A 12,222-nucleotide genomic window follows, 5' to 3' on the forward strand; every position below is an offset into this window, starting at 1 on the left:
ACTTGATGGTTGTCAATAATGGACGACAAACGTTCTAAGGATTGCTGCTATTTGATTAAAAACATAACAGCTGTTGAAAATTAGTGTGCCTCCATCTGACCACTGCAGAAAAACTTTTTATTTTAAATCTTTGCTATAAAAATTCTACTCCCAGAATTCAATTTTTCAAGATGACGAAGTCTCATGTCCATCAGCACTAGATATACTATTTTAGCATATAAATCAAACAATTTAAAATGTCATACCTGGTCATGGCTGCAATAAAAAAATGAGTAGCAATTTACAAAATACTATTAATAAGATAATAACATAACCTCTTTGCAAACTCATCCTGAAAATTCTACATTAATTGATGTGGCCCAATTCTAGATCAAATCACTTAAACAATTAATCAATTAATTACATGTGGTCCAATTCTGGACCACATCAAAACACGCACGAAAAACTCAACAAGTAGAAACCCAGTAATCGAAAGACAAATAGTTCACCGTAATAAAGAATTGCAAAATGAACAAACTCTGAAGTTTCGAACTTGAATTAGTTTCAATGCAAATTGGTACTCTGTAGCTGGTAGCAGCTGTAAGGAACTTGAAATAATTTTTGACATTCTGATGGTACGTATATAGGCATATCAAACTGATGGGAGCAAAGACTAACATTTAGTTGCTGTTCGTTTATCATATGACGCGCATACAAAGGCAAATCCTTTAGGATACAGTGATATGACAGCCACGCCGAAATGTTTCATATCATATAGTATTAATGTCACTAGATTTTTTAATCACAAATTCACAAATTTAAAAGCGAAGGAAACTCCACACAAATTCACCATTTGTATATTGAAGACGTTCTGACGTCCAGCTCCATCGTCTGTGCGAAAAATTTAGAACACAAACATAATCAGAAGTTAATACAGTCAAAATTAAAAAAAAAAGTTACAACCTAAACTTATAAAGAAAAGACAGCGTAGGAAAGTAAAATAAATAATGTTTCGGCAAAATGTGTCTATCATAATTTCCGTCGGATAAGAGCTAAAGGCTGCATTTAAACTAGGTCTCTCTTTGAAAACATACAACGATTCTAAAATACGCATATCGGAAGCACCAAAACTAGAAGCTCAAACCTTAAAATCACTGCTATGCCGGACACTGGAACGTTGCACTGTTCGGCATGAGTGAGCGCAGCCCAATGAGCAGGGAGCGATAGTAACTGCCTTCAGATCATAGTCGAGATAATAAACTAAAAATTATTCTATTACATCGAACGGGATCAGGATTAATTATTACACAGCATAAAAATAGATACCTAACAAACGAAAAATTAAATTATTTTTAAAGAATTCGGTATTTAATTATAAATGTTGAAAATTACGCTGCGACAAGGTATCCTTGTGCAATCAAAGAATGAGTGCACTTTGTCTAAATAGAGATGCAATTTTGCGGGTCATCCTGACATAGTTTGGCCTTGAAAAATGCTGCTTTCGCTCTCTGCTTGTGCTTGTAATTAGAACAATAGGGTTTTTTTCCATAAATGAGAAAATGCGCTAAAAAGGCGAGCTCATTAGCGCATTTTCTCATATATGGAAAAAATGCCCTAATTTGCTCGCCATAACCGTCTGTTTGTCTGTCTGTCTGTCCGTCCGTCCGTGACCTCAAGTTTTCGTCGACGAAAAAATGCGCTCTCTGTCACTCACTGCAGTGAGTAATAAGTTATATTTTTTTAGTGTATGTATGTTTGTTATATATCTATGTATATTTATTATGTAGCAATTTGGCGGGCTCACTTTCTCAATGCATGACTCAATTACAAGTCATAACTGAGAATAATTACGCGTCAATCAAGGCACAAGTTTGTAATTTCGCAGTTCCAGAACGCAAGCAGATCAACAATCAGTTGCAATAATTAATTACTATCGTTATAATTCTTTAAGTGTCCCATGTCCCATGTCCCATGAAATTTATAGTGTCAGTTGTCCCACGTGACCTGAACGTTATTACAAAGAATGAATTACTGATACGTTTAAGCTCGAGGTGCTAGTGTAGTTTAGCTCCAGCGTGATGCATGCTGGGAGTTGCATAATTTTGGCTGAGGGAGACATTACGTCTGGAAAATATGGTTCAAATAAAGAGCTTCGTGATCGATGTAGAAATAATTGTAGTTCATGAGAGCAAAATCATCATCAATCAATCATTTTAAGATATGGCGTCCATTATAAGGAAAATCCTTCAACAAATTTATTATTATTAAGCCCGAGAATTTAAAAAAACTTTCTTGATCTAGGATTAAACGTAGTCGTTATGTCGGGAAAAAATGTGCATTCATAATTTAGACGTACTTGGTAGGTAAATTCACGTGTTGAATAAAAGTTAGGACTAAAATAATGTTTAAACTACATCAATATAAACCCGCTGTCACGATTTACTTTCCATTGCACGCAAGTCTTTTCGAGCCAACACGCAAAATAAAAACTTTGCTCAGGGAATTGCGCGAGGCTGTGGCAAAAAAATCGATTTGGCGGCAACAAAACATGGCGCCGCAGGAGCAATAATTTCACCTTTCATCTGGATAAGATAAAAATAAGTGGGTGAAAGAACCTAGTGCCACGAAGGTCTGAATAATGGCCCTATCTTAACGGAGTTTTTATAAGGTATAGGGGAAGTAAAAAGAACACTATTAATGCTACGCAATATGAAGATTGAAGATTCGTGGAGTAAAGATGTCGATAAAATTTCATTTTTATGCAGAAACTAGTTGAATGTAATGAGTCGGTTACCAAACTTGCTTTTTTTATAAAATTTTGCTTAAATGCGCTCCTGTCTATTTCAAATCCTGATTTCTTAATTTACTAAGCCGTGCAATTTGCATGCGCAGCAAAGTTCCGAACTTCACCTGAACTTCGATAGCGGCGAAGACACTCTCCGAGGCGGCAGCACAATAACCAAGTTTCGGCGTACGACAACTTAGGCCAACATTTCCGAGCAAGTTAGGCGTAGTGCAATAACATGAATGGAGCTACTCGTGAAAAAGGAAATTACCGAGTCGTTTGCATGGCAATGTCCGTCCTACTCGGGAATATCCATTACTCGCACCGGAGGGACGTGAAAGAAACGTTTCTTGTCAGCGCTAACTCGCTTGTCAGAATGTTTTTTGTACCATACTTATTGTGCCATTTTCTTACCTTGCCCATTATTTTTGCCTGGTTTTTGCGTCATGATAGATCCATGCAGGAATGAAAATAAGCATATAATAAGTATATATCTTGTCAATTTGCTGCAGAAAAAAACATCAAGTCCAAAACGTAACAAAATTGCAATATGGTAACAATACCAGTGCAAAAATGATGATGAAATTTCTGAATAAAAAACTTTTTGGATAGAAGCGCATACGAGTTCATGTCTCTGAAATCGTAAGGACCGCCGTTTATGTCAGAATGACGTAGAATGCAATAAGATTACGGGTTTCCTATATTTATTGCCTCGCTGAAAACCTAGTCTTTTGATCCTGAAAAATGTGGCAGCGTCGAACAAAGGAGATGTCGCGCACCACACAGGACTCAGTTAACATTACGAAAGATTCTAGTCACGCATCACGCAGAACTCAGTTAACATCACGGAAGATCTAATTCTAGTCACGCACCACACAGCACGCACTCAGCATCACGAAAGATCTAATTCTAGTCACGCACCACACAGCACGCACTCAGCATCACGAAAGATCTAATTCTAGTCACGCACCACACAGCACGCACTCAACATCACGAAAGATCTAATTCTAGTCACGCACCACGCAGCACGCACTCAACATCACGAAAGTTCTAACTCTAGTCACGCACCACGCAGCACGCACATAACATCAAGGAGGATCTAATGCACACTCTAACGTGAAGAAAAATGATAAATTTCGTTTCTGGACGTTACACCCAAAGACTCAAGCTCCGAAATTTGATTAATTGTTATGAGTATGACACACTTATTACATTGAATCACATTGATTTGATGCTTGTATAGATAAATAGAGTGAGAAATTTTTAATTTCCGCTTGCCCAATTAAAAAGTTGAAAATCTTTCAGGGAAGGACTATAAACCGTTTGCGTTATTTCTTTTTACCAATATACAATATAAGTCACCGGAAAAAATAGAGAAACAAATTTATAAAAAATATGAAACTCATTGATTTTAATATTTTTAAACGCTTTACACTTTTAAAATATAGTGAAAATATTTATTTCGATTTGCACGTGTCATCAGCGACCCTGTCGAAACAGAGCATTAATATCTATAATGTATGTAGCCATCTAACACAACTAAAGTTTGCCTAGATGTTTGATTATTATCAAACTTTTCAGTCTGTTGCTAGAGCTACATTTTAATGATATATCATAATACAATAATAAATACATAACTTTCGGAATAAAAAACTTTACTTCACTTTGATCTTGACCGATGTACTGTCACCTATGGTCGATTCCCAGTATTAATTGTTACTTAGGGTAGGTTCTCCTTATGTATTATCACCAATAGTAGATTCTCTTGTTGTATACAGTAGGTTATCCTAATTTACTTTTACCTACTGTAGATTTATTATATGCTTCACAGTTATATTATAGTGATAGCTACAAATTAATAATTTGATCATAATATACATATAAATTACTTATATTCTATTATTTACATCATAATTATAACATAGTGATTTTAAAACTAATTATATAATTGTGAAATAATAAATTGTAAATAAAGAAAAATTAAAGTTTAATTCGGTTCTCTATCTAGTTCAAACTCGAATGTGTACATTCTGCACATTAGATCAGTGAATGAATTTATAGGCCTTATGTTATTTTGAGTAGAGTTATGTTGCATAGTTTTAACTCTCTTGCAACTTCATGGATTTCCGCGGCAATAACCGAGCTATGCCTGTCTTGGTTGCATTGCTGTCAAGCACAACTGTGAAGCAAATATCAAAGCTACTTGAACGAAGATATTATCGGATCTGAATTAATTCTAACCGAATGATTTCTTAGCCAGTCAAGAGGCTCGTAATCTGAAATATCTATATTATGATAATTTTGCAATAATATTATAGTCCATACATTCCGCAATGTGTCACAATGAAGCTCTTAATATGCATGATTACCAGAATTTTGTTAGCACATAATTTTATGGCATCAATCATTCAAAAAATATTCCTTCTTATTGAGAGGCTCTAATGGAGCGAACATGAACACAGCAATAGAGAAGCAATTCTTCGCATCCTCTATAAGCTTGATTCTATTTATAACTAATTTCAAATGATAACAGGGATATAGTTTCTATTCAGGGATATGGCTTGAAAATAACGACAAGATTCTCAGTCAAAGTTTGTCAAATTTTGAGAAATCAATGCTAAGGTAAGATGAAAATAAATAAGTGCTGAGGGAGTTTAACTGGTGAATCAGTTCCTTTTTTACGCATTTGTTACCTATTTGAAATCCCGATGTACTCTCACCTATGGTAGATTCCCAGTATTAATTATTACTCAGGGTAGGTTCTCCTTATGTATTATCACCAACAGTAGATTCTCTTGTTGTATAAAGTACATAGGTCATCCCAATTTACTTTTACCTGCTGTAGATTTACCTAAACCAAATCGCAAAACATAAACTATAAACCATTAAATTTTGACATATGAATATACTTGTCCTACAAAAGAACGAGACGCCTTAATATGCCTCATGGATTTCCCATATATTCCTAAAATAGGCCTTGTGACCAATAATTCATAACTATGCACCGTCAGAATTATACAGATTTGAGGAAAAAAAGCATTTGAAATTATGATACATGGGCTGCTATTATTTTTCATGCCTCATGGCAGGTAACTCCATTGTAATGATTTACTGATCGATTTAGTGGTCGGAATCGGTGAGAAAAACTCCTTAACAGCCACATAAATCTGAGCAAGAAGTCATAACTATCATCATGGCTCCAAGATCAGTACTGTCACCTGTTTGTCGACGTAGCTTTATTGAGGAATATCTGCTTCTTCGCTACAAATCAACGTGCAGCATCGGTTACTCATGTGTCTAAGCACCTTATATTCAGTTAATGGAATGTTGGTGGCTTGTGACTCAAGTGAGTCGACGGGCTGCTAAACTGGAATGTTCGACGGGAATAATTTGTGAACATTGAAGGAGCGTTAACTAAAATCGTTGGCATTCAATAAAATTGGTGAATTAAAGTGTTCATGATATATTTTGCATGCATATATATTTAAAAAATTCTAGTTCATTCAAATTGATTAAATCGACAAAGTTTTGTTATAATACCATTTTATTCTCTCAAATACTCACATTTCCTAGGGGGTAAGATGCCAGGTATGATGGATGAAGGAGGCAGCGCTGTACCAACTTTGATCTTGACCAGACTCGTCTCTTCCTCCACTGGTGCATGCCTCCGCTTGACCAGACTCGTCTCTTCCTCCACTGGTGCATGCCTCCGCTTGACCAGACTCGTCTCTTCCATTTGATTCCGCCACTCAATATTGCTCGCTTCGGCCATGCCATGACTCATTATCAAGCACACATATAACGACAATCTAAACGTGTTCATTGTGTTGTTATAGTTTATCATCAACGCGTTCTTAGAATTGTTGATTCAATAGCGGCATTAACTCACCTATTGAGTCTTATTACAGATTGAGGTACAGTCATGTGTGTTTTAGTAAAATAGTGGGTTCTTATTGCAACCTTTCGCTGGGATTACTTGGAAGAGTTGAGTGGTTTTCAATACACTGTCCCAGGAATGTATTTAGTCATTTTGAGATGCACTTGTTCGTAAAAATAAATCTCACTTAAGCAAGTACTGGATTTGTATATCACGTATATGCGTTCAATGAATTTTTTATTGTATTAATTTGTTTCATAATCGATTCTCTATAAAAATATTATCACTTGTATTACGTTTGCTATAAATCCCGAGCGTTGAAAATTGTGACAAGTGTAATCATGGAATTTCTGTTGGGGCAATAAGATTAAAAGATTTGGTATAAATCCATAAAATTTAGATTTATTTGGCCCTAGAGGCAGTTCCTAGATACAAATTGTCCCTCAGTAATGACTTCATTAAAGCCGAACACTTAATTCTTCAACATCCGCCAAACATCAAAATTAATGAGTAAAAATAATGTCATAAATCACGTCATTGATTGAAGTTCGTACAGGATGACAAAAGTTGCTAAGTTGATGCTCATTAAAGAAATTTTTTTAGAAGTTTATGATTGCGGTGTGGCGTTCTGTTATGATTTCGTCGAAAAATCTTTCCTTTGCAAAACAAAAGTTCATTCATTCGTCTAAAATGCTCATCTGTGCAGCGAGGCTCTGGAGTTAAAAAGATCGTTTTTCTTAAAGCCACGAGCATAGATGAGGTCGGTGCTGCGTTTAAATTAGAATTTCCCCGTTAAAAATGTTCAGAAAATTTTCCGTTGCCCTACATAATTATATTCCGAAACTAGACATATAATTTGTGAAACGATGATGATGAAATTCATGGAAAATTCTCAGAATTCCGGTGTCTGGTGCATCATTTTTAAATTTCTCTCTGCTTAATAAGATATTTTTTCGCTTTAGTAATGATATTGTTCACTGATTAGTTCGTTCAGTTCCTTTCAAATTTTACTTGTTCAATTCCTTTGAAACTTAATTTATTTGTTGTATTTACAGTATCTCTACTTTTTATACGTTTTTCAACAATAGTTCGAGTACCTTAATGACAGAACACTTTGAGATGATATTTTTCACAAAAAATCAAGCATTTGACTTCAATGAAATTTAGTTAGTAAGTTTGAAGAAAAAGGTGCTGAACCTCGCCGACGAGAGAAGGTAAACATTCTTAGAAATTAATAGAATTTCAGTAATTTGTTAGTTAATATTATAACTGTCGCTAAATGGAGCAAGCCCAACGAAAACTTTATGCGTCTTGTCTTTTTATCAAAGTTTTGGTGGCTGGAGTTAAAAATAGATACTGACCCTCAAGAATTCTGTATTAAGGTTTCATTAGTTTATTGTGAAATAAACACCAAATTTGATGAAAATAATTAGATACTTTTTGGCAAGAGATTTTTATTTACGACTCATTTATGATGAGAAATACGATGAGAAATAACCCCCCTGGCAATTACCTCAAATGCCAATTTTTGATCCTGTTTTATACCTTCTTTTCGCTCACAAAAAAAAAATTGGCTAAGTTAAGCTGGAAACACTAAGCCAGCTTATTTATTATTTTATTTAGCCTTTTAAAGCGTGAAGCGCCTTCTTTGTCTCACAAAATGTCTCGGAATCGTCGCTGCATTTCCTTGAGGTATTGCACGAGAATTGGCTCGAGATTTCCAGCCTGACAAAGTAGAAGTATTTATTCTAAGCCAAGGTCTACTTCTAGGAAGGAATAATTTCTTTATAGTGCAAAATCGACTTCCCGCAGCGAAAATTTAAACCATTAAGGTTTTTACGTTCTTTGCTAAGTTAGTAAAGCACTCGCAATTTCTTGCTAAAAAGTACTGATTGAGTTTGGAAAGAAAAACAGTTTAAAATAAATATCAATTTAATAACCAAGGCCTTGAACATTATTAGGACAGTTATAGGAATAAAACTACATACTATTATATAAGAAGTCAATATATTCACACGCTCTCAAATTAAAAAACTTTTATTACACTTTTTTCCGTTTATTATTTCTTCTCAGTTTGGAACTTGCTTTCGACATGAACGCACAACGCCATGTTGTTTAATTTATGTTGATTCTGAAAAAAAGTAAAAAGTTTATTTCTAATTGTAACAGGAAAATAGTCTATGGAGAAATTAACCAAACAAGGCCAGGCCGACTCGCCTGGCCTTGTTAAATGAAAGACAAAGTCATGTTAAAATTACACAAATTTGGCCTTAAACAATTTTTTATAAATGTATTTCCATAAAATGATCCAAAAATCTGAATAATCTCTTCGTTAAGGAATCATATAACTTGTGAAGGCATTTTTATTGACACTTATTAGTTACCGTGTACAATAAATGAATAAAAAAATCATTGTTACAGCTAGGGAAAAAGATCATTAAATGAGTAATCAATAATTAGCGTTGATCAAAAGCGCATATTCACACGCATCCAGCACTCGAATGACATACCACATAAAAGATGATAGCTATTCATATGAATTATCCCGACAATAACTTTTATAGTTTAAATTAAACTCTAATGAACCAATTCGGAATGTTAAACAATTCAGACATTTTCTATGCAGCCCGCGAAGAATGAAGAAGCGTGGCTTACCCAAGAAGATAGGACCAGTCTTCTACAACTAAAATATAAAATACGGCGAAGCTGAACATTTTTTCTTCACTAGAGTTTAAAGCAAATAAGAATTGATGTTTAACCTTGATATTTGACCGTCTGGAAATCGCGACGGTTAAAATTTTATATTATAATTGGTGCGTGCAAAAAATGTCATTCTCAGATGGCATTAATTACATATTTTTTTGCATTGAAATTTTCAACTTCATTTTTCTTCAGAACCAATTTCATTCTCAAGTATATACATAGCCTCTGGTGAAAATGTTACTTCATTCATGTACATTTGAATCGTAACATATTTTGAATCGTAATAATATTTTGAATGTACATCTTATGATACATTTCATGACTTTTTCACTTCTATTGTCAGCGAACTTCATGCGAATATGATTTCATCAACTAAAGAAAAATGTTAAAAAGATCTAGTTGATTCAGCATAAAAATGAATTAATAAGGTTTTATAAACAGCATGCTAAATTATTGCCAGAACTCCGTGCCAAGGTCGAAAAAATGCTGTAAGATTTTACAAATATATATTTTTTACGGTTGCAGATAGTGGCGACCTTGTGAATTATCCATCCACGAAAAACAAACTTTTCATCTCAAAGCTTGTGTTAATTAATTAGAAAAATCAGTTCACGGGATTCTAAAAGTCCCGAGGAATTCCTTGCATTTCTTGAATTGAACTTAGACTTCAAAGTATTTAGTGGATCTGTTGCTACAGTTGTTCTAAAAATGAATTCACATATAATTATTGTTATGTATGTCTCTTAGAATCATTCTTATCGAAAAATTTCCATCAGTAACGGAATCTTTAAAAAAATTCAAAAGTTTACGGAATTTGAAAAATATTTGTGCTTCTGATTCTATAACATTACGGGAAAATTGAAATTAGTTACTGTCCCTTTAATGTACCTAGTGATTTTCTTTGTTTGAGCTCATTCTTTTGGTTAATTTTTGCTGATTATTTTCATATTTAGAAATTAGAATGACTGAACCAATTTATGAATTTAAAACTAAACTGAACTGAACCTGACGTTTATAGGCTTGAGTTGTCATCTTCTGTGTAAAATATCTATTATATACAAGAATAACTTTACCGGGTGTAACAGATTCGTCCAAATGTTGACGTCGGTTACATTCAACACAGAAGAAGAAAATATGATTAACTAACACCGGAGCCACTACACCGGAGTCTCGAATATTCCTGACTTTATTTTAAATTTGTGGCGTCGAGACCGCTGCCTGTAAGGCTTAACTTCGCTAGTAAATCTCGCAGCCTCCCCAGTGTGGGATGAATCTAAAGGAACAAAATCTACGGTGTTAAGGAACACATTTACGTTATTTTTTGTGTTCCTGGCCTGAACACATTTACGTTATTTTTTGTGTTCCTTACCTAAATATATTCACGTTTATTTCTTGTGTTCCTTACCTGATCACAATTACGTTATTTTCTATGTTCCTGACCTGAACACAGTGACGCTATTTTTTGTGTTGCTGACCTGAACACATTTACGTTATTTCCTGTATTCCTGACCCTGAATTTCGCCAACTCTATTATCTTGTTTACAGGAAAATAATTTTTGCTCGTATTGGTAAACTTTGTTCAATGAACTAATGGAAGTTATTGAGATGCACTTTTTGCATACGTATGGTGTTAATTTTTATGTTTCTTAATGAATTGATTAAAACAGTTCGTAGATTTTCAAGTTATAAATAAAAAACGACACACCAATTACACCGGAGAATAATTAAATGGATTTCTAGCGTCATACAAATTATTTTTCTGTTCTGGACAAGGGCTGACAACGAACCATTATAATTGTTGAAACCAATTAGTCACAAGCTATTTCTCAAGCGTTAAATTAGCATTATAATTTTGACTTGATTGTAACAAAATAATTTTCCATAAACAAGTCACAATAATTGTCTCAATTTCGCTTCGTAATTCCAGATAATTAGTTATTTTTACAACCTAGCTGCGTCATCTTGAACAAAATGGCATTGCTCAGAACATTGCTGCTAATTAAACATACTGTATATATAAATTACGAGCATTAAATTACTGACGGGCTTAAATTACTATTTTCTTTGTAGAATATTAATTCAAAAATGTATCGACTGAAAATGATTCTGATTAAAACAACAAAGTAATGATTGATAGCCCTTCAACTGTCAAGTGGACCTGATTGAGACCAGTATTGCTGAGCGGCCGCTGAGCAAAGTCTTGCAGCATAATTGAGATATCGGAGCGTCTTTATTATGTGCCACCTCTTAAATAGAGGCGTATATGTACCGGCCATGTACTCAAACAAATTATTTATCCAAGTAATGGGGGTCGGTAATACTCGCGGTCTGCCAAGGAGAGACGCGTACTAAAACAAATTTTTGACATAAGCCACCGGTTTATTAGTTAGACGCGAGCCTCTTAATCCAAGGCGTGTAGCCATAAATGTTTTTAATACATGGTACCGGATTTTTCATTAATACGCGGGCCTCTCAAGCGTGTAGCCTAACGATAATTTTAATTAATATGGTTCTGCTACTTAAGTAATACGCGCGGACACTCAAGTAGTGGCTTGTATCCAAAAGTCTTCTCGAGACAAGGCGTGGCATGCACTCGCTTATTACGTGGCTCTCATTAGTTTTAAATCAGGAGTAGGGAAGCATTATCTGAAACAAAGAACATGGGCTCAAGGCTTAGGCAAGCCGCGTTATTCTCGACAGGGCCGTAACAAGGGCCGTAACACAGCCGTAATGACGCCGTTAGTAATAACGGCCACTCGAGAATGACCCAACGGGCTGGGCTCACGTTCTGCTCACGGGTATGGATGGGCGCAAGTTTCCGTGATCCGTGGACATCTGCGGTTCAAATTAGTTCTTCTGGCCTGGCCTTTTGATGCTC

General features: G+C 34.9%; 1 protein-coding gene across 1 annotated transcript in view; it reads right to left on the bottom strand.

Annotated features, from left to right (window-relative positions):
* Nucleotides 1-6,633, bottom strand: part of LOC108666323 (nephrin) — a 41,037-nt gene extending 34,404 nt beyond the window's left edge. The window contains exon 1 of the mRNA XM_047880476.1: nt 6,329-6,633. Within this exon, the coding sequence (XP_047736432.1) occupies nt 6,329-6,608 (280 nt within the window). The 5' untranslated portion in view covers nt 6,609-6,633. The remainder of the gene's footprint in view (nt 1-6,328) is intronic.
* Between the last annotated feature and the right edge of the window lie 5,589 nt (nt 6,634-12,222).

This window comes from Hyalella azteca, unplaced genomic scaffold (assembly GCF_000764305.2).
Source record: "Hyalella azteca isolate HAZT.00-mixed unplaced genomic scaffold, Hazt_2.0.2 contig5432, whole genome shotgun sequence".
Taxonomy (NCBI): Eukaryota; Metazoa; Arthropoda; class Malacostraca; order Amphipoda; family Hyalellidae; genus Hyalella; species Hyalella azteca.